The sequence below is a fragment of the Syngnathus leptorhynchus genome, chromosome 1 (genome assembly GCF_054491065.1).
Source record: "Syngnathus leptorhynchus isolate UIUO chromosome 1, UIUO_Slep, whole genome shotgun sequence".
NCBI classification, from domain to species: domain Eukaryota; kingdom Metazoa; phylum Chordata; class Actinopteri; order Syngnathiformes; family Syngnathidae; genus Syngnathus; species Syngnathus leptorhynchus.
Window position 1 is genome coordinate 15,379,313 of NC_141195.1, and position 27,747 is coordinate 15,407,059.

At 39.4% G+C, this 27,747-nt stretch overlaps 1 protein-coding gene across 6 annotated transcripts in view; it reads left to right on the plus strand.

Annotated features, from left to right (window-relative positions):
• dmd (dystrophin) overlaps nucleotides 1-27,747 on the plus strand; it is a 94,379-nt gene that overhangs the window by 18,027 nt on the left and 48,605 nt on the right. For 5 of the 6 annotated variants that reach the window (XM_085905605.1, XM_085905572.1, XM_085905588.1 and 2 more), the window contains exons 2-23: nucleotides 6,795-6,856; nucleotides 7,148-7,240; nucleotides 7,319-7,399; nucleotides 7,811-7,903; nucleotides 10,054-10,155; nucleotides 10,544-10,614; nucleotides 10,836-10,954; nucleotides 11,756-11,955; nucleotides 17,272-17,400; nucleotides 18,647-18,742; nucleotides 18,817-18,915; nucleotides 19,812-19,993; nucleotides 20,609-20,759; nucleotides 21,315-21,434; nucleotides 23,286-23,387; nucleotides 23,564-23,671; nucleotides 23,914-24,093; nucleotides 24,374-24,543; nucleotides 24,913-25,036; nucleotides 25,842-25,920; nucleotides 26,528-26,640; nucleotides 27,300-27,428. In XM_085905605.1, the coding sequence (XP_085761731.1) occupies nucleotides 6,795-6,856; nucleotides 7,148-7,240; nucleotides 7,319-7,399; nucleotides 7,811-7,903; nucleotides 10,054-10,155; nucleotides 10,544-10,614; nucleotides 10,836-10,954; nucleotides 11,756-11,955; nucleotides 17,272-17,400; nucleotides 18,647-18,742; nucleotides 18,817-18,915; nucleotides 19,812-19,993; nucleotides 20,609-20,759; nucleotides 21,315-21,434; nucleotides 23,286-23,387; nucleotides 23,564-23,671; nucleotides 23,914-24,093; nucleotides 24,374-24,543; nucleotides 24,913-25,036; nucleotides 25,842-25,920; nucleotides 26,528-26,640; nucleotides 27,300-27,428 (2,603 nt within the window). The remainder of the gene's footprint in view (nucleotides 1-6,794; nucleotides 6,857-7,147; nucleotides 7,241-7,318; nucleotides 7,400-7,810; nucleotides 7,904-10,053; nucleotides 10,156-10,543; nucleotides 10,615-10,835; nucleotides 10,955-11,755; nucleotides 11,956-17,271; nucleotides 17,401-18,646; nucleotides 18,743-18,816; nucleotides 18,916-19,811; nucleotides 19,994-20,608; nucleotides 20,760-21,314; nucleotides 21,435-23,285; nucleotides 23,388-23,563; nucleotides 23,672-23,913; nucleotides 24,094-24,373; nucleotides 24,544-24,912; nucleotides 25,037-25,841; nucleotides 25,921-26,527; nucleotides 26,641-27,299; nucleotides 27,429-27,747) is intronic. The other variant, XM_085905615.1, reaches the window with a different exon arrangement.

Consider the following 27,747-nt stretch of genomic DNA (forward strand, 5'->3'; position numbering starts at 1 on the left):
GAAAGCAAACTGCAGATGTGAATTTTGCTGCTCTTGTATTTCATTTGCTCCTCTGTACAATTTGTAATTTTCAGTCAAGAAAACCAGGCAAGATGGTTACATTTTATTACAAAATGTGTCAGATGGTGGTTTTGACACTGTAAGCAAATATTCGAGTTAAAAAAAAAAAAAAAAGTAGACGGCCCAGCACAAATGAGAACATATGGCTAGGGACACCTCTGCACTGGTTCACTCATCCTTCTGAGGAAATTTCAGCATATTTGTAAAGATGCTGATAACTTTTTTTTTTTTAATCCGTTTTACAAACATGGTGACATTACACAGGGATTATTTTCACTTTGACAAGGATGGACCATTCCAAGTGTTTATCTCATGCATGGCTTTTGGAGCGTACGAGTAAGTAATCCCCCACAATATCCCCAGACAGACGTTGCACTCCAGAATACACATGGATTTCTATTTTCTTTTATTTTTATTTGCAGCATTGAATTATTTTGTCGTGAAGTGCTTTAAACACAAAGTTGCATTCCTTAGACGCTGACGGCACATTTAACAGAATAATATAGCCTTTATGTTGACTCGCTTTTTTTATTTCCGATTTGCAAGGGCCTAGCATCTTATGCAAACGAAAGTAGTAGAGTGAACTCACAAATATTTAGTTACAGATTTTTTATTGGATCTTAAATCCATCCGCACAGAGAAACTCTCTTTTTCGCTGTTTTTGTGATCAGGCCAAACTAGGAACAATATTGCTTTTGGTGCCATCTGGTGGCATCTTGGTGCCAAGGCAACAATTTGTGACAGCAAACTGAAATCACAGTGACCCATATTTTAAAAACCGGCTTTTGGGATTGTCGAAAAAAAAAAATAAGCTGAACTTTCCAACAATATATCAAGCATTGTGCTATGCTACTCATTAGATGATTATTACTCATTACATTATATGAATAGAAAGATATGTGTGCCTACAGCTACGCTAAGCTAGATGGGTCAAAGTCACAAATTATGTGTGTATGCCAACAAAACAAGCACTTTTTCTTAAAATCCTTCAAATTGACTTGTTTATAGCCACTTTGATTGATTGTGGTATGTATCGTCATAATGATCATGTTGAGTAGAGCATCTTCAAGCAAATAGGGAGAAGTTATGGAGGTTATGTCAGTCAGCTGGGAGCAGCGCAATGACCTAGTGATTATCACGTCTGCTTCACAAGTTCAGAGTTCAGATCTTGACTCTGGGCCTTCCTGTGTGGAATTTTAAAATAATATATGCCATTTAGTCTTATTTCTAAGCATTTGTCTTCCTGACTGACGACACGTCCCACATTGAAACTACGGAAGAAGGTTCAAGGTCTGATTCAAGCCATTTATTCTGTTTTTAAGTCGTTGGATGAAATGGCATGTAATGGGAATCAGTGTTGCCGTGATCAATTTCAGGTTTGGCTTAACTTGAGCTTTCAAAACGTGTCTGTGACAACAGTGTCATATTTTGATTTTACTTGCTTTTGTGTGTGTGGGAAAAAAATCTCACACTTTTTAGCATGTTCTAATGAAGTAGGGAAGGTCTAGCAAACAGGCTATATGAATAGAGTTGCGCTCAGAAAATAGAATGCCTCTTATTTGAACAAGACAGCCTTTTAGCAAGTCCTCTTTGTACTGCTGTCTTTTTTACCCTATTTTACATCTGGTTTTCCAATTAAACAAAAATCAACAGAGAAAGGGTGAAAGGGCACCACGTACAGATAGAGGCTGCGGAGATGGGAGTCTAGGCTTTTTGCTGAGCTCCACCCCTCCACAAATCCTCTCTGATCCCTCAAGTCAGTTAAGGCAGAGAGAAGTGAAAATCAGGAAGCAAATTGCTCTTTTGGTGAAAGAAGGGTCAGCATGTGCCTGTTCAAATCAGGTGTCGGGCTACTGTGCACTTTTGGCCAATATTATTGGCAGCCTTGATTTTTGAAAGTTAAGATATATTTTTTTAAACATTTACAAGGTACCACCATCAAGGCACCATTTGTCAGATTATTCCAAATTGGAATTGTAAACTAATTTATGGAAAAACACATATCATGTAATAAATACATATCTATTTAGCGAAAGATAAAGCAAGATGGATGAAGCAACATGCTGCTGTTTAATTTTGATCAAATTCGCCACTTTGCCTCAATTTTAAAACCCCATCCTCATTACTGTTTCAATACAAACTCTAGAAAATTTGTATTGCATGCATGCGTGATGATTTATTTCTACACTTATGTATAAATCTCACAAATTCTCATCTTGCAGTTGCAGTTGTGATTATCTCAGACTGGTTCATGAATAAATTGATTATTTGGGCTATAATCATTGGCATTATGCAGTACCAATGCTATTATATATATTTTTTTCTACTTGTTTTATAGTATTATAACAACTACTACTACGTACTATTAACAAAATGTACAAAATGCAGAATATAATCATGACAATAACAGCCCATTAAGTATGAGGTGCCATTAAAAAATTGCACATTGTCCAGTGGACCCCTGGAGTTGATTTATAAACAATAGCAGATAAATAAAACATGTACTACCCTGGGGCTAAGGGTTGACTTTTGAAAAGACATACTTGTACTACCGCATCCGTGAGGGTGCTTACATAATATCAGGACCAAAAGAAATGTTTACATCCTGGCTATGGTTTGTGTTGGTATAGTTTATGATGATGATGATGATTCTAGTGTATCCATTTCTATCTGCTGCAAGTCAATCATGGATGGATGGATATTCCTCCCTGATGATGCAGCATAGTTTTCGAACATTTTAAGCCAAGTACCGCCTCAATAAGGACTCAACTCCCCTGGGAATTCCATAGTGACGAAAATTAAAATACAGTAGTGTAGCAGGCCCAAGTGTTTTTAAAAATAGAGAGATAGCATTTATTCTTGAATATTGGTTGAATATCATTGTAAGACACTGTAACATTATGCATCACGTGAACATGATTCGAAATGAATGCACAAATGAACTTTTGGGATTTTTTTTTTTTTTTTTTTTGCACCAGAGTAAAACATACCTCTGCAAATCTTTCTAAAGGCAATATAATTTATGCTACAACATTTTTTTTTTAATTATCAGCAGCAGAGCTGTGAAAAAGCTCTCTGGTATTTCCAAAAATCCATTACCATTTTAATCATTCAATAGATAAAATTGTGAGGGTCTTTTCCAAGCAACAGAAAAACTCCAATTCACCATATTCGTTCTATTTTACCTGAGATCATGATTATGTGCATTCTACATGTTAAAATTTAAATTGATTCTTTTTCCATCTACAGTTACAGTTGGTATCAGTATGATTAATCTTTATTTAAAGAATATACTACAAGCAGACTTCCAGTTAGTGGGATTTGGAGGAAATAAACAGAGCTCCGGTTGGAGGACAAACAAGTGTGATAGCAAGAGAAATTTGATGCGAGACTGTGAGCTTGAAGAGCTTGGACATCCATTGCAGCAGTGGCAAGACAAACATTTTAGCTGGACAAAGCTATCTTGGGTGAAATTGAATTCTGACCCCAGTGATATGATGAGCAAGCGCAATGCCCTTCTTCTAGTCCTTTATACGTACATGGTGTAAAATATTTTGCAGACTGCATAGCCACTTTTTTTTTTTTTAGATATACTGACTCAAACAGTGACTGTATAATTAAAGTATATTTGTCTTTCAAGCAATTACATTAACATCAAATTATATTTTGCTGATTTAAACAAGGCACATTTTCTCATCTGCAACATTTTTCCAATTTGATAAATGCATCAAAAATTGTCAGGAAACAAAAACCCTTTATAGGCTTCCTCACTGATAAAGCACAGGAAGAGAAAGACCTGCTTGTTTCCGAAGGAAGTAATTAAAGGAAAGTCTAATTTTATGAAGACGTAAATTGCCTGTGGGAAAGTGTTGGTAGGATATTGGATCGAGAGACTCAGCTAGTATATGTCTGGAAATGGACCTTTAAGATGTAAACATGTCCAACTTCAAACTCATTTCCAGCAGTTGCATCTTTGAAATGTGATTTGGACTCAATTTACATAAAGACTGATCATTGAATCGGATGGATGTCTTAATCGTATTCTACAGTTCATGACGCCGCCTTGCTTTGACTCTTTGCAAAGGGTTGCAAGCCTAAATACTGGGAAGAGCATGACGGATCACAATTTTGCTGCATCTACTGTATATCAAATTAATGTTGTCCATTGAAATGAATTGACACAGCATTTATGTATTCCACCCCCCCGACATACTTTTTAATGCTTTTATTAAATAAAACTGCAATTTTCTAAAATCATAATCAAAATGAGTGTAAGAAGATAAATAACTTCTTTTTGGGCCTCTTATTGGTTAAAACAAGGAAGATAGGACATGCAGACAGAACATTTTACTTAATAGATGTTTTTTTTTATTGTTGAGTTTTTTATCAGGGTTCATTCAAAGCTAGTCAAACATTCACCAACAGTCTTCATGTTTTTTCTCGTCATAAGGACCTGCGACAAGAAAAACTGTTGGTGAATGTCAATTGTCTTTGTGACCTTGAAGAACTCGGACAAAAAAATCAATTTCCGCTACCCTTGCAAACGTTCGCCACTCATTGGCGTACGGGCTTTAGCAGATGCTTGCTTTGTTGAGGCTTCAGGCTTTTCATCACTCTGGTAAATAATCATCTGAGTCTCATCAGTCCAGAAAATTTCATCCCAGAATATACACCTGTACTTTTTTTCAGGTGCCAGCCTGGCTTCCAACACTTTTAAAAATGTGGAGTTGAAAGCAACCCAGTATAACTTTCTGGGTTGTTTTGCACAAAGCAACCCATTTTTTGTTGTTTGTCGTTTTTTTTTGCAAGTATAATATAAGATGGAATAGTAATACAAGTTGTCTCGTGACATTCATTTTTGCAATTTTGTGCCTGCATGGGTTTTTGGCCGCTAATTTGGCAGTGGTCTTAATACCTGCAGAAGTGTAATGGTTAAGCTGGAACAGGTGGAAGTGGGGGAAGCGGCTTAAATAGCTTTGCATTATGGTTGTCATTTGTTTTGTTTTGTTGTGTACCTATATGACATTTATTTATTTATTTTATTTGTGTTTACACACTAATGTAGCTTCACAATAATCACAAATCTAACAATTTAATATTGAACATGAAATGACCACTTCAATTTGCTGGCGACCAGTTCAGGGTTTACCCTGTCTGTCTACCACCCAAAGACTGCTGGGACAGTGGTTTGGAAGATGAATGAATGTATTCGTATTGTTGCTTGAAGATGTGTATTCCATCCAAATTCCCCTGTTTCTTCTTCACCTCTCTGTTTCTCTTCCCTCCCATCACTTCCACCTCTAGCACATTTCTCTGTAACTATTCCATCTGATTGGATTTTGGTCTCATGATTTCATCCGTGGCTTACGGCCGTGACCGTTGCCAGGCAACTGACGCCCAATCCGTGACAAACGTGACAGTTGCAGTGGTGCCACGTGGACCGCAAACGGATCTCTTGTTTGCCCTCATGGGACTTCTGCTTACACTTTGCTGAGCTCCATTAGGGTGGTGACAGGCCGTGTGAGACTGATTCCTTTAGACATTAGAAATCCAGCCACTGTAGTACTTTGAAATAATTCAGTGATAACATCTGCATATATATATATAATATATATATATATATATATATATATATATATATATATATATATATATATATATATATATATATATATATATATATATATATATATATATATATATATATATATATATATATATCTCACACACACACAAACACTCAGTGAAGTCCTTGTGGGATGATAAATATTGTATTGTATTGTATTTTATTGAATACTTAGATTGTAGTTTTTGATTCCAGTGACTAGTAAGTAGACTAAAATGCAGACTGTTGTGTTTCTTGCTCCAAAGTTCTTACTAAAGTGCTATCTTAATAGTGTGGTATTTGTAGTATTTCAGTTTCCTGGTACCATTTAAAGACCACTGTTTATGTGGAAATGAGGCACTAATTCCCACTCTAACTAATTGTGAGCGAGAATGGTTCTTTGTCTGGCGTCCAGTTTTGAGAGAGAAAGGCCTCACCTTCAAAGTCAGCTGGGATGGGCTCAAGTGCCCTGTCAACTTGAACAGGACAAGCGATGGATAGATGGATGGAAGTGATGGACGGATGGATAGGAATAGAAATGTAACCTTAATTTAGTCGGGGTGGCATCGCTCAGTGGTAAAGTGGTTGTCTCCCAACTCAGAGGTTGGGCGTTTGATCTCCAGCCGTTGTTACCACGTTGGTGTCCTTGAGCAAGACACTGAAGGCCCAGTTGCTCCTGATGACGTGGCATCAGTAGATGAACAAGGAACCAGTTTAAAGCGCTTTGAGTACCAAAGGTAGAAGATATTGTGCTATATATGTATTCTACCCTCTGTAGAGCTTCTGAGTGAGGACAGCACAATAAGTGACAAACCATTAAATTTTTTTTTTTGGTTTTATATTTTGCAAACTGCCATTGTATTGATCTTGCAATGACTGCCATCTATATGAAAATATTCATGAGTGGAGCGGCAAAATGTTTGTTAGTAGTGGGATGATTGATGAGCTGACAATGCAATTAACCCTGAGCTAGATTGGAGAAGCCTGTCATACAGAGGACAATATTTGCGTGTGTGTGCGTGTGTGTGTGTGTGTGTGTGTATAGTTTGCATTGATGATATCCTTGTATCTATTTCTAACTTGTTACAATCCCTGCTGATGTACATTATTGTGGTCCTCTCGCTGTCAGATGAAAGAGAAGATGTGCAGAAGAAGACTTTCACAAAATGGGTCAACTCACAGCTCTCTAAGGTACGACAGTTTCCGCCTTAATGATTCATGATTATAATGTGAAATAATATCTAAGTCATTTTACGTGAATCAGACTTTCAGCATGCAAAACTGTCCAGTTAGGAAGCATTGATAATTGTATATGATTTTCATTTCCTGGAGTGGAATGAGGCTCAACTCCCAAGACAATCCCTACGAAGGAATGTGGTCATTTCTCTGTCTTTATTTTAACCACAAACACGAGAGTCCTATTCTGAATGCTTCATGTTTCTTTAATTGGACTTAATGTCACTAATTCCATGCACGTTCCAGACAGGGAAACCACCTGTGGAGGATCTCTTCTCAGACCTGTGCGATGGACGACGCTTGTTGGAGCTGTTGCAGGGTCTAGTTGGAAATGAGCTGGTATAATTTCACATTGTTCAATACCCTGAACAAGATGTTGAGAATATGTCAATTTTTTTATTGTATGGGTGGCTGTAGGTGAGGTTGGAAAAGGGCACCTCACGGGTTCACTCGCTCAACAATGTCAACCGAGCTCTCCAGATTTTGCAGAAGAACAATGTAAGTAACCAAATTGCAGGATTGTAAAATTAAGAATTGTGTCGTAAAACAGTGTAGTTTACTGTGGAATAATGTGACAAACTTCTAACCTGGGCTAAACAATTAAGCAGATTCGAATCGACATTATTTAGTAGAATGCAATTTTCAAATTGTAAAGGCTTCATTTTAGTCAGTTGGTCGCCTTCATTTTATAAATGATTTAATTATATAGTGTCTAGATAAGGCCAGTGCTTGAAAAATTGAATTCCACGTTTACATATCATTTCACGAAAAACAAAACGTTGAAGCGATGAAGTAAAAAAAAAAAATGCAAATTAGGTTAAGTGAAAAACTCTTCTTAGATGTGCAGATGAATGTTTTTTGTTTGTTTGTTTTCTACTCTGCGATTGAAGTCATTTCACCTTTCTGTAGGTTGAGTTGGTGAACATTGGTGCAACGGACATCGTTGATGGCAATCACAAACTCATTCTTGGCCTCATCTGGAGCATCATTCTCCACTGGCAGGTGGGTGTGTTTGTCAGGTTTTTTTTTTTTTAAATAATCAATAAATATAATATAAATACAAATAATTACTTACATTAGCACAACTAACTTTAGCCTGAAGCTGATTGATGGAAAACTTAAACCCAACTGTGAAATTTACGACATTCTGGTTGTTGAGTAAGATATTTGTGAGTTCTTGAATATATCATTCTGTTTACATCATCCATGTCCGACCGCATGCGTTTTCCAAATTCCCGAAGGACAATTTTCAGGATGGGTCCTTTGAATCCTTCAAAAGCTCCTCTCATGTAACCTCTGTGGACTGCAAAAAACATGTGGCCGAACTTGTGACCTTTGGAGGACCCAGCCTGGGAATTTGGGCACAGCCCGTGTGGTCCGAATCAGGTTGAGTAATACAAAAACTGGAAGTATTGATTTTGGGGATACAGCGCCACCTGTTGCCTTGGCATGCGCTTGACTGCCTACAAATTCAGTTTCAGTTTGTTGGGTGTGAGTGGTTCGGTTAGAGAGCGTATACACTGTAGCCGTCCGTCTTTGTCTAAACACCCTTCCCATTAAAGTGTAAATGAATACAGTGACCTACTCTCAAATTAGCACCAATTCCCCTTCTTTGCCTACCTAGACCGTGTTCAGTGGAGAATGGCCGTCAAACCGTGTGTACATCCAATTGTGTTTGAGTGTGTGGGGGAGACCCTTGACTGCAAACTCTATTAATAGATTTAGTCGGTTGGTGTGCTGAGGGAATGAGGGAGGGTGGTCGGGGCACATATGGCGTAGAATTGTGTAATAGCATTTGTCTTTGGGGCTTTGTTGTGGTTGTTTACACTTTTCAGAGTGAGTGTAAAGGCACATACATATGCAGTTGCTGTAAAAGTAACACACTTCCGGCTGGTGAAAAGCCTCCTCCTTGGATCTGAACAAATGACACAAATATGTCACTTGCACAACTAACCAACCAACCAACTAAACATAGCATTCAACTAACCGCACACATATACAGGAGATGCATGCATACACACAAGAGTTACACTGCTGTCCTTTCATTTCCTTTTTGCACAAATAATGAGATACACAAATTTAAACCGCACTAAGTGCATTGTAATGCGTGTTTGAACGAAATATATATTTTTTATTTTGTCAATGCCATCATACTGTATACAAACAAACAAACAAACAAACAAACAAACAAACAAACAAACAAACAAACAAACAAACATAATCTAGAGGTTTACAACGCCATAGGCAGACAATTAGCACTTAAATTACAGTGTTGTTACCCTTTAATGAATGAATGTCGAAACACAAACAGTAGAGCAACATGTTGGAAGATGTAAAGATAGCTTAATGTCTCCCCCAATGTATTTTTTATGGTGATTTCACAAATGTTTTCAATTGGTTTTAGATTTGTACCATCTGTTGTAATTTATGCTTCAGTGAAATAATTATACCTGTTGCTGAAAATACGCTAAACACTTTATTATTATTATTATTATTATTATTATTATTAATTATTATTATGAAAACCTGAAAAAATGAGGGCAGGTTCAGAATCAGCGCACACACAAAAGCCTGTTGGACTAGTGTAATATAACAACAGACATATTTTCTTGATCTTCTGCAAAGAACAACTAAAAGTCATAATTCAGAAACCAAGAGAGGAGCTGATCCTTCAGTACAGCACTTTATAGCATATTTGTCTTATGTTATCCCTCGTAGCTGAGGGGCGTACAGAAAACTAGACATTTTTCATTACGAGGGCGATCCATAACTGTAAGTAAAGTGGTTTTACGAGGTACAGCAATTAGCAGCCTCAGCAGTGAAGGGAACAGATACTCCAAATCCCCTGGCCCTCTCTGGATGGAAGCAAATTCTGCTGCAGGTGTGTAGTTGAAGACTCGGTGGGAAACTCTGCCAGACGTTCCTGTTACAGCCTCACTTTGGGCCTGCCAGGTCTGTCTGGCATCCTCCCTTGCCATCTAATCCAGCTCCAGAGTCAGGATTAGTTGAAAGGATCATTCCAGGGGTGGGCAATTCATTTTTTCAAGCGACCATGTAAGAAACAGGGATAGTTGTCGAGGGCCGCGCCAACAGGCACTCCTCAATTGAGTTTAGTGCACAGAGACCCTTTAATTTTGTTTGTGCATTTTCAGGTAAAGGATGTGATGAAGGAGGTGATGGCTGGCCTACAGCAGACCAACAGTGAGAAGATTCTCCTGAGCTGGGTTCGTCAAAACACAAGCCAGTACCCTCAGGTCAGTATCATTCATAGCAACCGATTGGTTCTGTCAAAAAAAAGCTAACGTGTTGTTTGTTTTACGGTATATCATTCACTATGCATTACGGACAAGTGATCAGAAAACAAGTTCGTCTGATTTCATTTAGTTGGCCTCAGAAAGATAGTCAGTGGAAATGTCTGAATTCAAGTTTACATTTAATAAAACTGAAAGTTGCCAAAAATCTAAATAATGAAGTGCAGAAAATTCTGCTTAATTACAGCAATCAAGCATTGGTACGCTCTCGAAAAATGTATACACCATTTGTGGTTGTGTGTCCGGAGTGCTTGCCCACTCATTGTTTTGTGCAACATAGCAAATTTCTTTGACAAATGAGGTCATTTTTGTCCATTGTCTGTGTCCTCAGGTCAATGTGGTCAACTTCTCCAGCAGCTGGAATGATGGGCTGGCGTTCAATGCCCTCCTGCACAGCCACAGGTCGAGTAGCATTTCTGAGTGGGTCTGCTAGAGACCCTTTGCCCTTGTTTTTTTTTTATACATCTGCTGTTAAAACCAGCAAATTTAAAGGCCCATTCTTTTCCATGTTGGTCATTGTATTTCATTTTGCAATACGTGTGCTATCAAAGTTCTAATTAAACCTTGGGCAGATTATCAAATAAAATCACTATTTGTTGTCTCACCCCTTCTTCCAACTCAAGACCAGAACTGTTTGATTGGAGCTCTGTGGAGGCCAAGGAGTCGGCGATTGACCGACTGGAACACGCTTTTAGTAAGGCAGAGCAACATCTGGGCATCGACAGACTGTTGGATCCAGAAGGTAACTAACAACCTCACGCACATACACATTCCAATAAAGCTACATTCAATTGGTGCTGCTGTAATCAGTTTAAGTTTCTGGCCATGTCTTACAATTGTGAAAAAGAAAGGTATCCCAATCTGCTCAAAATTCACAGCTACCCAGAGAGGAGGTTAGCGAAATAACGCAGCATGTTTTAGTCTTTTCGATTTCCAGTGAAAATAACAATTGCCCCTTAATTTTGATTTAAAAAAGAATCAAAGTTGTCTCCTTCACAAATTGAAAAAAATGCATTCCCTCTCTGCAGCATAAGTGGCTTCCAACCGCTGCTCTGATCATTTTTTGTTCATCACGAGGATAATTTGCTAGTAACTAAGGGCACAACCATCTGTGATTTCAACATCCTAGCCAGCAACCTAAGTGAAAAAGGACAGAAAGAGTAGAAGCCAGAGTAATAAAAATGAGGGGCATGTTTCAAAATGTATCATTACCCCAGGGTCCACTTTGGATCGATGCTTTGCATTAAAATCTGTTTAAAGACAAAACACTAGAAAAACATCAGACTTCTACAGGGCTGACTTTAAAGCCATAAAAGAAAAGCTTTCATGTTACAAATACAATTTTAAAATGCAGAGAAATTACACAAGGACGCCTCAAATGTGCTTGTTAATGAAAGATTTAATAGTTTTAACACAAAGACGCCAAGCACAATTTTTAAAAATTCCGTCATTATTTGTTCTGAAAATGTTGACAGAAGAATTGTGCAACCAAGCAGCAGAGGATTTCAAAATGGAACTTGTCCTTTTACTTGTCATTGTTCAGATGTGGCAGTGCCTCATCCCGACAAGAAGAGCGTCATCATGTACGTGACGTCGCTCTTCCAGGTGCTTCCACAGAGCGTTACCATGGAGGCTATCCAGGAAGTGGAGACACTGCCGCGGCCCGCTAGTTCTGCCAGCACTTCCCATGTAGTAACTGGGGATCACTACCAGATCCAGACCCAACAGCGCTTCTCCCAACAGGTCTTGCTCATGCACACACACACACGCCCACACACACACACATGGTCCCCCCTCTTTCCATTTGAGGATGTCCCACTTTACTAATCCATCACCTTTACGCTCAGCTTGTTTAGAAAGTCGGTGGTCATCGAGGAAAGGCCAGTATGATTAATTGGGCCCAATTAGGACATGAGGGTGTGCTCACATTTATTGAATGATTGATTGATTGACTATTTGAGCATCATGTTTAAAAGAGAATCGACAAATTACAAGTATGAATAAGGTTTAGTGGAAGTCTAAGATGACGTTCCAATTGCCACTGAAAGGGACGAGGTTGAAGTTCAAATAACTTTATCTCCTCATATTGATTTTACATCTTGTTCGTACAGTACTTGAATAAAACAAAAAATATTAGTTTCTTCATTTCGATAGATTTACACCACGTCTAGTAGCACACATGCTCTGCTTTAGTGGTTTTTTTATTATTATTTATTTTGACTTGCTCATTCCTTCTTTTGTGCTGCGCATTTTGTGGACAATTGATGGAAGTCTTGTGTATTTTGAACGTCAGCTAATTTGTTTCAAATTCTACAAAGTCCATGAACTTTTAGAAAATCACAATATCCTGCAAAACGGATCATTTCAATTTTTTTTTTTATACATATATATAAATGCTTCAATGTTACTCATACGTATGAGATCCCCTCGGTCTCTGCACAATTTGTTAAGGTGGGTAAAATAAGACAACACTATATTATTTATAAGGCTTTTTGATGATATTTGGACTGAGGCCACAGTCTTTATATCTTTGTAATACGCTGTTGCACTGAAGTGACAGTCAGTTTCCTTCCGTTATACAAAGTATACACTGACAACTTGACATTGTCGCAAACATTTCTTTTGAGTCCTCCCTTGAAAAGACATGACTAAGTCTTTATAGAAAAGTAAGTTGTGTAATGGTTACCACACTGTAATTATGTCTGCGGCAAGGTCAAACACAGACGTTGTCTGTCCTCTGTAAACTATGGGGAACAATTCAGCATCATTGTGTGCTCCTCGTGGCATGCGGCTGATTATTTTCAGAATGGAAGAATATTGATTTTTTTTTCCTCTGTTGTTGAAAAATCAATAAGTATTCTTCCTATTCCATTTCTATTGCTGCATGTTATTTTGGAGGAGGGGGAGAGGGGCATGAACCACTCATGATCAACAGTCTGTGTCTTGCTTTGAAGAACTTAATACCGAATGTGTGCTCGAAGAAGTGTAAATGGTATGAAACCGAATAATAGGGCTAAACGAACTTCAATGTATGCTCTTGATAGGTAACAAAGAATTCAAACGAGCTTTGCGCTTCTGGCTAACCGTTGATAGAAACAAAAGATTCCTGATGATAGTTTTGGTCTTTTGGGACTGCTTTTTCATCAGATATTAACTCGATCTACATCCCACCATTGTGTCGGCCCTGCTATTTTGTGCCAAGTAGATTACGCGATTGTTTGTGTATCTGTTAGCAGGATTAGACAAACTCATTTAGGCCAAGCGGGAGGCACATTACATTTTCAAGGGGATCTGTTCATTCAAATTTGATTCACTCACATCTCATCAGGGCCCTTCAAATTTGTCGGAAATTTTCAGACGAGGTAACGTTAATGCATATTGTCTCCTCCAACCCAGATAAAAATCCAATTGTCAGCAGAGTGACGAGTGTGCAGTTTGTAAAGACACCGAGCCTGATTTAGCCATGAAGCTGATGAGAAAATTGATTGGGGGATTAAAGGCGTGAAGGAGCCTTCTTGTTGAGCCTTAATTAGGGCCTCAACTTAAAATAAAAATCTATCACTGCTGCGGCAGCTGGAATGGAGATGGCAAGCCAGGTCCAACCTGAGTGGCCTTTGACCACACACAAACTCATAAATCTTGAGGAAAGTCTTTCCCAGAACAGTTGTTATGATACAATACGGGGAACAATTCCATATTAGGTTTGATTTTTTTCAATGCGGAACGATCAGATGTCCCATGAGCAATGAAAATTAACTGCAAATTGAGACAGAATCTCAGAATGGAGACGCTGCGGTGAGGTTAGGGCGGAGATCATATTTCCACTGGCAAATTGGATTCACCGCTTGTGACCTTTACTGCACAGTAATGCTGAGGTCAGTGTCCGGCTATCCCGCTCAATCTGGCAGAATTTAGAGCACTTCCTGGAAGTAATGGCTGGTAATATTATTACTGCTCGGTTTAATGGCTGCATCAGCCCTCCACGGACGCGCTCGTAGAGGAAAAAAGGTGTCAACTTCGCCCGTGCGAGCCTGTGTGGTGAATTAAGATGTCGAGTGCAGACATGAAGCGTCGGCGCAGACAATTACTCAATAAAAGCGATGGCAAGGGAGGAGGTACAAAAAAAAAAAAACAAGGGTTACTCTTATCCGGCTCCCCTCCTCATATGTCATCATCATGGTGAAGCTGTCACCACCTCCTTGCATCAGCATGTCGGATGTGTGCAGATGTTGAAAGTATTCGGTCAGCTTTTCTTTGCTCAATACATTGGCGGCTTTAGATGTGTGACCCGACTTTGATACCAACACTGAACTCAAATCAAGTCGGTGCACAATAAAGCAGTTGCTCAATTAGTAAATGAATGTTAAAAAAAAAGGTTTACTAAAACAAAGAGATTTGGTACAGGTGTATGCAAAAAAGCAAATTTGTCCGCGACCTTAAGGCTAATGCATTATAGGAAACGCCATAGAGTGGTTTACAAATAGCATTGGTGTTGTGGGGTTATAATCCGTCAAGCAACGGCAATAATTACTTTACATTTTATTTAATCATGTCATTACTGTATGTTTTCATATAGTGCAATATTGTAGAGGGATATTTTTTTTCCTCATTAAAAACAAAACAAAAAATGTATTATTTTTTTTTACAAGATGGAACGGATTAATGGTATTTCCATTGATTTCAATGAGATACAAGTATTTTGCATTATGAGCTTGGTCTTGGTAGGAATTGAACTCGTAGGTATCCTCTGCAGGTTAAAGCAGATGGTTTTTGTCAATTAAACAAGGGCCAACTGATGAGTCAGCGTTTTGCTCTTGGTTATCATGGCAATAGAACCCACCTGAGCCACCTTGAAAGATCCAGTGAAACAAGAGCCAAACAATGTGTGGCAGGTGAAGAGGAAAGACAGCACGTAGGCCACAGTGTAGACAAGATTAGGGAGGTGAGTCATGACTCCAGAGGTGCAAACAGAGACGGCGAGACAATAAACACTCTGGAGGCTCACCTGAAAACTTGGCTTGTTGAATACTTTTTAGAAACCGGTGAAGTGAAACAATTTGGACTTGCAACACTCATGGTTAGTTATCTTGGTTAGCTTCTTACGAGTCATCTCTGTCTATCTGAAACACCTCAAACGCTTGATAGAAATACTTGGACACAATCAGAGTCCATTTACTTCAAAATAACGTCTGGAGTATATTCTTCTTCTCATTTTTTTTTTTTTTTTTTATTCCCTTGTCATAGCTCAAAAAAAAAAAGCCAAAGGCAAAATACACATGCAGAGTTAATCCTTCAGCACTGACTGAAACAAGTTCAACTAAGCATAGCAAATTGCCTCCTCATATCAGCCTGGTCATTAACCAGCAGCGTATCATTATCTCAGCAATCTCTTGGCAAGACATTGAGTAAATGTAGATATTTTCATTCAGTATCTCCAATTAGTGATGAAATAGAACTTGGTTGTAGTTTTGCCTCCAACTTTCCAAATGACAGCCCCATGAAAGCTAACAAAAACAAGTTTGATGATCTAACATGATTTGGATGTGCGGCAGTTCTGTTGTGGACTGATCTGATCTTACCAGTGATGGAAATGACGACATTTATTTCCAGTTAGCCTCCTGCTCCATTCAAAATGGACAGGCACAGAAACGCTTGGGCTCTTTAGTTGCTAAGAAAATGAGAAAATGTGACATTCCACAAAATGTTGATTGGCTTAAATTATGTGTTTGTCATTTTGTCTCATATCGAGTCTTCATAATTCGCAAAATTGGCTTCAATCGTTTACCTAACAACCCCGTCACCCTTGCCAACTGGAAATAAAATTTGCAGAAGGGGCTTTGTGTGTTAGCAGACATTTTGGCAAGGAACGAAATCGTCTGCCATATTTACTTATGCAAATAATACATTGCGAGTAACGTCTCTTTCTTCTGCACATGTAGTTCACTTTGGAGACACGTAAGTTCACACGCCAGACGGACTGTGAGCGCATTTAAATATAGAATTTGAACCCTTACGCCCCAAAAAATCTGATTTCATCAAAACAATCCAAATTGAACATTAGAACCTGCGGTGTAAATGTGTGTGAACTGATGAAGCCCGCTCTGATGGAAGGCAAAACATCTTTGAAGACAACCTGAAGAGTCTTTGTGATCATTGAAATCACTAGAAGTGGGCATTCCTTCAATAATGACGGAACGTGCATCATTCCGTGCTGCTGAATGACAAGAAACTTTGACAAATTACTGGCGGAGGTGTTTTTCACAGTAATCATCTTCTCAGTTTGTTACTGATGGACCTGTTTCACTGATGATTTCCATTTCTTGCGTATGTTGGTCCCGCTGGGGTAAATAAACACCAGGATTACTTGAGCGACTGCATTCATCATGCAGTGTTTCTTTCTTTATCACGGGGATTACATTTCCCAAACTACCAGCAATAAGTTGACTCTATAAAGTAGAAGTTGAATTTCTTTTTCAAATTTTTTTCGTGTATTGTACATTTTTTGTGTGGTTTTTGTTTTGTTTGTTTGTTTATTCTTTTTTTGGTTATTTTCCTTTTATTATATAGATATTTTTTCATTTATTATGGTGTTTTTTGTTTGTGTTTGTGATGCTTTCTCGGTTTCGGGTATGTTTCTGTTTATTATGTTTTTTCATTGAATTGTTTTTTCATTGGTTATGTTTTAACGGTGTAAAACCGCTCATTATTTTCTGACAGGCATTCACACACGTCTCTGTTTGATCACTCTTCAAAAAGTGCTCTTTTAGACAATGAAGACAAAAATATAACCGTCCATCCATTTTCATCCGATTTAATCGGGCAGGCCTGGTATGAAGTGTTTTCCCTTAGTTTGACATTCAAGATGCAAACAGAGTTGATGTCCTGTTTATTCCTATTCGTTTTTCATTCTTTTCCTATTCTTTTCTCTGTCTTTTGTGTGCTTTTTTGTAACCCCCTCCTCTCCCCCCTTCCAATGCGCCTTTTGTGTGGTGCGCGCTTCGACCTCTCTGTCTTTAACGTCCTGTGTCCGTCCAACTGTGTCCTCTGTCTGGCTCTCAGATCACAGTGAGTGTGGCTCAGGGCCGAGTGAGAAGTCCCTCCCCTCAGGCTCGCTATAAAAGCTATGCCTACACCCAGGCGGCCTATGTCAAGTCTCCTGAGCAAAAGAGGAGGCGCTTTACTGATCAGGTCCGTGTCTCACCATGCTAACACCTCATACTGAATGTCCATCTGTCTGTGTTTTTATTTTGCCGTGTTTACTGTAAATGACGAAGTCAAACATATCTCTCGTGATTATGTTTGCTGAGATATACTAATGCTGATAAGCAACTCGATGTACTTAATGGGGTCTATTCATTCACTTAAGTCTCCGTTTATGTTTGGGCTTTTTTCTTCAAGGTTAAATCTCCAAGGGGACATCATGCTGTGACAGTATCATGATTTCATGGCAATGCCGTTAGAGCACTTACAATAGGCACGTTTGATACGATGTCTGTGGACACTTGGGTTGCTTGGTTTGTGTGAACTTGGCACCAAAACAAAACAAAATTATTAGGGAATACATTTTTTGAGTTAGGCAATTCAGCAAGCTTCACAATTCCAATACGATTACATTTAGTCTTGTTGACTGAAGAGGAACTAACTACCAAGTACACATGGAGATTTAATGACTTTATAAACATGGGGATGTTCATGAGCGGGAAATGAATCGTTTTGGCAAGGCGTTGTTTTGCACGGCAAAAGTAATACAATTAATAATAATAATACAATTAAGAATCTGCTTCAAACCATCACATCGCAGTTTGAGTATATTCACAAATGTGATACATGTCACATGACATTTTTATCTCATTAGAATAAAATCCAAAAAGTAATGTGTCAATGACTTGTATCATAATTATTTGTTCTGCTCTTGAATTTGGTCACTGTAAAGAAATGAACTGTCTTTAATGATTATGGTTGTTTGTTGATTATATACAGAATAACACTCAAACAAAATTTGTAGCTCGGTTGCCAACTTCACAATTCATTGCAATATTTAACGACTATCAAGAAAACAACAGGCGAGTTAATCCCTGCTACGAAACAGACAACGTGAGCGGAATAATGTTCAAGAAGTGATTTGTCCACATTGTTACACCTTCAATGTAGGATAAAAAGCATCAATAGCAGCACCATTATCAAATGGATTTGAACTCTAAGAACAAAGTGTGTCTCATGCATGATGGGTCAACTATTACTGCTGCAGTCCTACTCTATTTGACCTTTTGTATTTCTGCTTAGCTTTTGTATATTTTACTTTTTGTTAAAAACCAACTTGTAATTCAACGTGTCTCTTCTCTTTCCTGCTTTGTTTGTCCCGCTGTGTATCTGCCTCCAATCCTATCCCCATCATCCCCGCCATTTTCTGCCACCTGCCTGCTTCGCTCTCCAGTTTCTGACTCCCAGCCAAGAGGAGCTGCAGCGAGGCCTCAGTCCTTTGCCTCCCGGCTCCACCACTCTGGAATCTTACCAAGCGGCCCTGGAGGAGGTACGCGAAATGAAGACGACCGGCTTTGTTTTTTGGTCTTTCTTTTAACGGGCTTTTCAACTGCAAATTTCAAGGTTCTGACGTGGCTGCTGTCGGCCGAAGATGGACTCCATTCCCAGCCCTCCATCTCAAACAATGTGGAGGAGGTCAAGGAGCAGTTCCACACACATGAGGTGAGGCTATTGATGTATGTCTGTAGCTAGAAACTGAGAAAAACACGAGACGTCTTGAATTTGTGTTGATCTTATTTGAACATTTGTAGTTTACATCACCCGTAGCCCTCAATGAATTACCATACATCGATCCCTGCAATAAACCATATTGCAAGGGTCACCAAAGTAGCAGATGCAGACAGATGTAAGGCATATGTTCTTTATCTTCTTTGAAAAACATCAAATATTAAAGAACAAATTTACTGCGCACGTGACCATCTTATTTATTTATGTATTTATTTATTTTGGTGGCCGAGGCACACACACTTGTGGACGCACAGTGATGTCATGATGCACAATTAACGTTGGTATTGTCTGATTTTATAAAATAAAATACTGCAGAGTGATGTTCTCATTAAAAAACTTTTTTTTTTTTTTTTACATATACGGGGGACTGAAATAGACTCTTGTTTTGGGGGCTGGGATGGATTGTCATTTCCATTCATTTTGTTGAGGAAAATTAATTTGAGATTAGTGTGATTTGATTTAGTAGGTCAAGACATCATTGTCTTTACCAACCAAATATTTTAAGGTAGATAATACGGTTTTCATCCTTGAGAAGGCACTAAACATCCTCAGCTGTCAGACTGGCGAGCTGTTCAAAATAGATTTTGTTAGTAAACCCTTTAAAACTTCAAGCCTTACACATTCAATGACCCCCTGTTGACTGTTCACTCACATGCTGTACAATAAAAGTGCTTGAAAATGAGACAGGTAGGGGCGGCTTAATGTTTTATGAGAGCACTTAAAACAAATGGAGTCAGGTCATTTCGTGCGGAGTTGTAGGAGCGGCGCTATCAGTTCATTAGCGCTAACGAGCAGAACTTCTCTTCAATGCTGAAGTGTCTTTTTCACAGGGCTACATGGTGGAGCTCACCGCACATCAGGGCAACGTCGGGCGTGTCCTCCGAGCCGGCGCCGCCTTGCTGGCTGAGGGCAACCTGAGCGAGGAGGAGGACGCTGAAGTGAGGGAACAGATGAACTTGCTGAACTCTCGATGGGAGCACCTGCGGGTGGCCAGCATGGAAAGACAAAGCAGGTGCTGACATGCTCAAACGTTCCTCTCCGCTAATACACACAGTGGCACACAGCCTAAAAATATACTTTGGCTTTTATACAATGTTGCGATAACTGTCAGGCTGTTTTCGCAAGGGCTATTTGTTTGGTTTGCATCGTAAACCATAAGAGGAAGTACACATATATAAATACAGTAAATCCGCCTCCATATTAAGAATCCCTTGGCAAGTTTTTGTTGCATTTACCTCACTTACTTTTTTTTTTTTTTCTGGAGTTCTAAATATATTTTGAAATAATGCAAGCACATCAATAATCATTCCCAAACATTACAAAATAAATCGACAGCCATCGTTTTTCTTTCAAATGTACAATGTTGAAGATAATAGTGGACCATCACTGGGAAGCTGACAGTGGAGTTGTACTTAAAATAAACAAGAGGCACAACAAAATTGAGTTATAGTTGGACTAAAAAAAAAAAAAGGGACTGTGAACCTGAAACCTGCAGTTTAAAAAAAAAAGCATCCCCACATTTTTATTCCTCCTCAAGTAAATGGCTAGTTGTCCTTTTACTCTTTATTCTACACTTGGACCGAGAGTGTATCTTAGCCACCTCTGATCGATGGTGTTGACTCACCAGACTCCACCAGGTCCTCATGGACTTGCAGCACAAGCAGCTGCAGCAGCTCACAGACTGGCTGGACGCAACAGAGGCGCGGGTGAAGAAGATGGAGGCTCAGCCGCTCGGCCCTGACTTGGAGGATGTCAAGCACCAAGTGGAGGAGCACAAGGTGGAAACTTTGATTTTATAATTCTACATTTTGTTGATTTATACAGTGTCCAGTTCAGTCGCTGCTTAAGGAGTGCAGTCCACATGTTTACATATCATTGTTTGCATTATTGTTGTCATGTGACTGATGTATTTGCATTATTATTGTAATCTGATTTATGATTTACTCATCTATGCTTGCGCCACACTTGTTTGGTACAATTTTGTGAAGTTGTCATAGCGAATGCATAAGACTGCAAGTCAAAGGATTTAGTGAGTTAAAAACTGTATTTGAAAAAGAAACAAAAACTTTTATATGAAACCATGGTTTAATGTAACTCTAACCCACATGCATTCATGTATAGTAAATTTGATATTATTTATTGTAATACAGGTTAATCTTTGCTTGTGTTTGTCAAAAAGCACATGGGAAGGGGATCTTGAAAAAATAATCTCATATTAAATCGCAACCGCAATATTCAGGAAAATTTTGTTGATTGGCAAATACATCCATATACTGTAATGCAACTGCATGTGAAACAAAGACAAAAAAATTGACTTGGCATATTTGCTCCAGCTTTTACAGGAAGACCTGGAGCAGGAGCAGGTACGGGTCAACTCGCTGACCCACATGGTGGTGGTGGTAGATGAGACCAGTGGGGACAGTGCTACTGCTGCCTTGGAGAATAAACTTCAGGCAAGTTGGAAAAGCACTTCTTTATTACAGACTTGAAAAAATGGATTCTCAAATCGAATTCAGGATCTCCTACCGACACAATGGTGATGCTAGCGTGGTAAATAATTCACTAAATAAAACAGTTGAGAACCAGAACACGTGCCAAATAGAGATTCTGCATATAATCACGCACATATATTAAGAGCTGTTTCTTTGTTTCAAGTGGAGCTTTTGTTGTGTTACCGCCTGCAGAGCAGTTTATTGCAGAACGGAGGATAAGCAAGCTAAATAGACTGGAAGACGAGGAATGGAAAAAATGCTAATACAAGTTGACTTCTTCAGGTTTCCCCCTGCTGTGGCTTGGCATTTTTGGGGGAGATGATTTGACTCTTAAATCGTGGTTGCCTCGTACTTTTGGACATTCATGGCCTTGCGTGTGTGTGTGTGTTTTTCCCAACAACTTGATTTAGGGAGCATTTGCTCAGAAAAATGTGTTCATAAGAGAACAGCCGGCGTATGAAATCATCTTTATGTTTAAAACAGAGGACATGTTTGATAACAGCATAACTAAAACAAATTAGTACAGGGAGTTTACGGTGCTGTCACACTATTCATATTTGTCAAATGTTCAATATTTCAAATTCACACACATTGATGAAAGATATGTTGGGTGAGTTGCTTCAAAAATGTTTTTCATGATAGTGTATGACAAGCTTTTGACATTATAATTAGATGAGCAAGGAACAAGTCGTTGTACTGGCCCTGCATGCGCAATACAGAGCAGGGTTTCCAAAGTCTGGTCTGGGTGCCATTTGGGGCCCGTCACCCATTTATAGCGGTCCTTCTTACTTTCGACACTGGGAAAGGAGGCAGGGCAAACACAGACAAAGAATATCACCTTCCACTCATCATACATCACCTAAATAGTCAAATAAATTATATTCCCAACACCCTGATGAGTATGGATAATTCAGTCGCAGTGCTAATAAAAAAAAAAACAATGGTAATTGAGAATTCAGATTACAGGTAATACTGGCTATTGATCATATTGTTTATCGATTCTTATTGTCTGAGGAAATGCAAAAATATAAATGGGTTTAACTATGCCTTTTTAAATAGAAGATACAACATATAAAATATGGACTTATAATATGCAACATATCCTTGGATGCAAAGCAAGAAGAAAACAAAGGGATTTACTTCTCAAAATATGTCAAAAGACCAAAAAGCTTAATGCAGTTTTTGCATTCAACATATCAGAGGGCCTAATATGCAGGTTTGCACTTACTGAAAAATGAAATATTTTGGTTTTTAAACCCAACTGATAAATCAACTGGAAACATTGCGACTGACAACCATCAAAGGAGTGCTTCTAACTTTCATCCTTCCTGCCAGGAAGTATAATTTAGTTTTTTTTGGGGGGGGGTTTGCACAGGAAATGTTTCCCAATATGTGACACATTTGAGAATATTTACAGTTCTCCATTTGCATTCTACTTGATTCAAAATTAACAGTGACATAATTAGAATTGATCTGGATTGGATTGATTTTAGCGTGTTAAATTAAATAAATTAAAGATGAAGAATGTTAAAGAAGCCTTCACATCCTTTCATTTTTCTTCATGCAGCTATGGAAGATTTTTTTTTTCCCACACCTCTGTTTTAGACGATCCCCAATACATGATTGTGCTCCTTTTTGTCCCTTACGGAGAGCAGTCACGCTCCAAATTAGGCAGCTGTAAGAATTTAATTGGCACGTGGCAAAGTGTAACTACAATATGAGTCTTTAGGGCACCCTGATAGAAAATTAGACTCTTTTAGTCTCTCCAATGAGCTAATTTAAGCGTAAATGTGTGTGCGGGCATGCATGCAGGTTCTTGGTGACCGCTGGGCAGCCATCTGTAGATGGACAGAAGAACGCTGGATTCTGCTACAGGAGATTTTATTGAAATGGCAACACTTCACAAATGAGCAAGTACGATCTGTGTGCGCATTGTTTGTGTTCTTCTTTAGTTCCACTTAACCCTTTTGTGAATGCCGTCCTCATCTGTTTTCAATACTGTACCCCAGGATATTGGATTTCTTTTTCGTGGAATATTACAGTGAGCATAAAACCGTTGCCTTTTGTTGTTTTTCCCCCCTTTCCATTAGTCTTCATTTGACTTGTGGCTAACTCAGAAGGAGGAATTAGTTCGCTCGATCAAGACCCCCGCTTCAAAGGACCATGCTGGCACAATGGCCTGCCTGCGCCATCTCGCTGTGAGTCATGCAAAATCCTAAACCTTCCTTTTGAACTTATGTCAGCAATGAGCGGTGAGTCCCAAAGCGTGTAGATGCAGTACGGGGGAAAAAAAACCCATCTTAATTACTATGTAAAAATGTTCAAACGATGTGTAATGTTGCAGTTGCTTAATCGTTCAAGAATGGACGTCCCTTCATTAATCAACTACCTCATTGATAGATTAAAGTAATGATCATTTATTTCGTTTGTACCCCACCAGATTGTAAAGACTGAGTTGGACATGAAGCGCCCCACAATGGATAGGATGTGCTCCATGAGTCAGGACCTGCTGTGCAGTGTCAAGAACAAGGAGGTGGCCAGCAAACTGGAGGCCAGGCTGGATACTTTTACTCAACGTTGGGATCGACTGCTTCAAAGTCTAGATCTCATCAGCACCCAGGTACAACAGACACAATTTATGTACATTATGCAACACCGAAGTATTTTAGCCACCTCTAATGCAGTCAGAGGTGAGGACAATTTCTAAAGGAATGCACTCTTTTTTTTCATTCCTACATTGGAGGACCAATCTGATGAAGAAAAAAAAAAGGCATTTATTGTATTCAATACCTGTAAAAAATCATTTTGAAAAAAATAGGAAAAATATAAGAGTGGAGGGGGAAATGTGCTGTGAAAGGCAATAATGTCAAATCTCACTTTCCTTGTGTATAAACGTTCAGCTCTCATCAGTCGTCACCACGGCAGCCCCCGAGCCCGAACTGACCCACTCAGTCGCGGCGAGTGTGACCAAGGTGACAACGAGGGAAAGCGTATCTGCACTACGCCAAGCCCGAGAGTCACCGCCGCAAAAGAAGAGGCAGGTTGTTGTAGATTCTGAACTCAGGAAAAGGTTAGTACGCTTCTGGTGGATTTTGGTTCAGCTGTCAATCACATGTTTTCTAACTTCTGCGCATTATTCAGTTGCATGCACCCGTTTCTGCTTACATACCTTAGCAGGTAGGTGTTAAAGATTAGCTCAAGCAGTATGACTAATACAAGCAATCTTCGTGTTTTTTTTTTTGTTTTGTTTTTTCGAGCAAAGCAGCCAACTTTAATGTACCTTCCTAACAATGTTTACACCAAAGACATTTTTTTTCCAAGTTCCAGCCTCCCCCAAGAAAACCAATTTTTATTTTAAAAATGTGATGTAAATGATATAAATACTTGAGCAAAATGAGCTCATTTAATGGTTAATAATAACAGTTTATTTATCCCTCAGATTTGATGTGGACTTCACAGAGGTCCACAGCTACATGACTCGGGGCGAGGCAATCCTGCAGAGTCCTGAGTTCTCTGTGTCTCGCAAAGATGGCAGCATTCAGGACCTTTATGATAAAGTGCAGGTAAAACTGTATGTGTACTAAAAAGTCATTATCAAGTGGGCATATGTGTTTTTATTGAAGAGTAAATTTCATGCATTGGACCATTTTAAGTGGGCCGGCCGGCCAGCCACAATGTTCCAGCATTTTGACATTATTGCCCTCACTGCTTCCATTTGGAAATAAAATCTGTCTGACAGCTTGAACTTTTGCCGTTTTATAACCTGAAAGTACGGTTCAATTTCCGAGGGTACGTTTTCTCACGTTTTGGTGAGCTTTAAGATAAACCGATGGTCAAAAAACTGACATTTGTAAAAGGACATTTTCTCATTTGAATATAATCATTTTTGGCAACCTCGTGCCAAAACTGTTTATTTGAGGTCTGCTGCATACAAAGTGATGTGATCGAAAGTGACTAAACTGGACAATTGTACAAAAAATAACGGCAACTCGCTGCCATGCACACATCTGGTGATTGACCCTTATGCATATAAACAAATAAAAAAATGATCACTCAGAACCGAAAACCATTATTTTGGTTGTTAATGCTCACATACTGTATAACATGTTATTTTTTATGACCTGTTCCATTTGCATCGTTACATCACGGTAAAATTTGCGATTGACAGTTGGCTACCGATGACGACTTGCCGAACCGCCGCACAACAATTCGGTCGGTTTCGGCCACCTGGTCTGGCGTGCAACAAGCCATACTAATATTCAATACAGACCATGCAGAAATAGAACATGTCCATTTTTATTGTCTTATTAATCTTTTATTGGAAATGAAGATTCTCAGTTTGATTTTTCTTGTCACATATTACTGTAGCTGATAGAACGGGAACGACCAGAGAAGTACCGGAAGCTTCAAGAAGCGACGCGCACAGCACAGACCCTTGTTGAGCAGGGTATTGTGTACACACACACACACACACACACACACAGACACACACACACACACACACACACACACACACACACACCAGCATTTCCATTCACACCTATTCAACAAGCACCCCGTCTGTCCCCATGGCAACGCCTCCACCTGTCCCACCCTTCTCCTCGTTGCCATAGAAACACTGATAGAGAGTCTGATCCGAGCTCTTCACTGCCCTTGTTGGGGCCGTGTAAAAGCTCAGAAGCTTTCAACTTGTACTTTCCCAAGGTAACCCCCATCCAAGAAAACATACAACTATGCCACACTTAAGTTGTGCAGGCAATTTGTATTTCCTTTCAAGTTGTGAAAATGCAAGCCACACAGATATCATCTCGCTGACTGCATAGACAATATCGGCAAATGTTAGCTAACTGAAGCCATGGCTGGAATGTATCCCACCGAGAGGTGCAAGGCAATATTGTATCTTAGAAGGGCCGTCTCACTGACCTGATCCAGCTCAAATCTTTGGAACAAATCTGTACTTTACATTTTAACATTCAAAATTGTCAACAGTGTGTCAGTGAAAGAGCCTCCCCAACTGTTTGTCTTCCTTTTTCACGTAATACCTGCACCTCCAGAGGGGACTCGGGCTGAGGACATCGCCCAGGCAGCCGAGCAGCTGAACCAGCGTTGGGTGGGCTTTTGTGCTCTGTTGGCAGACCGGCTGGTGTGGCTGGCCTACCAGACAAAGGTACGCACACTCGTACACAGTACGAGAGTTTGAGATAGCCCAGCCAGTTATATGTTCTATCAGTTCTATCTACCAAACCACCAAATATCAACATCAAAATACAGTAGGGTAGTAGCCCGAGTGTTCATAAACATTTCATTCCTTGATTATTTCAACATATGACAAGAGGGAGCCCATATATGACTTTGAGAATCACAGGTCCAAGCGACATAGTAAATCTTTTCTCCTTGCCCTGATTCCCGGAGTGAGTAAAAACTCCCCCTGACTTTGCTCATCTCCGAGGCACTTCAAGGCCAAGCTGTCACGTTAATGCGAAACATTGCCGTGAGCACGGACCCCGGTGCTAACCTTTCTCGTACGAGCAAAGTCTCGCTGGAAAAAAAACGAGAATCCATTTTGTCAATAGATGGTTCTCTCAAAGTGAGGGTGTCTAAGTGAGCCTTTCACACGGCGTAGGCTTGAATTTGATGAGGTGAGTGGTGTGACAGGACTCAATCTGAAGCCAATGCAAGTGGTGAATGAGTTCACGCCCGCTGACATATGAAGGAAATAGTTTGTGAGCCAAGACAGATGGAGCCTGGCTTTTTCATGTCTTATGAGAATTAAATGGAACCTTCCTCATTTGAACTTGTGTCTCGACCGCACGTGTGTGTGTGCAGGTGCTGGCATTCTACAGCTTGTATGAGCAGTGTGTGCAAGCCGTAGAAGTCAGTGAGAACTGGCTCAAGGTTCAGCTGCCACCATCGCCAGAACCCGAGACCCTCAAGGTGCAACTGGACCGATGCAGAGTGAGTCCGTAATGTATTCATGCACTTCTCATTGGGCAATCTTTACAGTCACAGAGCTGGCCGAAGGGTATTGGTCTAACTAAATTGTCATTATTATGGTTGTAGTATAAACTACACCACATACTGAGAAGTGTTGTGTACTGGTACCTTGTAAGAAAAGCACACTATAATGGTGTACTTATAAAACGTAATGTATGAACATAATTCAGTGGAATGTAAAGAATTGAACAGTTTGTGCAACATCAATATTGACACTTGTGTCACTTTTGATGTACATGACCAGGTTCAATGTGTTCTTTCTTCTGTTACTTATATCATT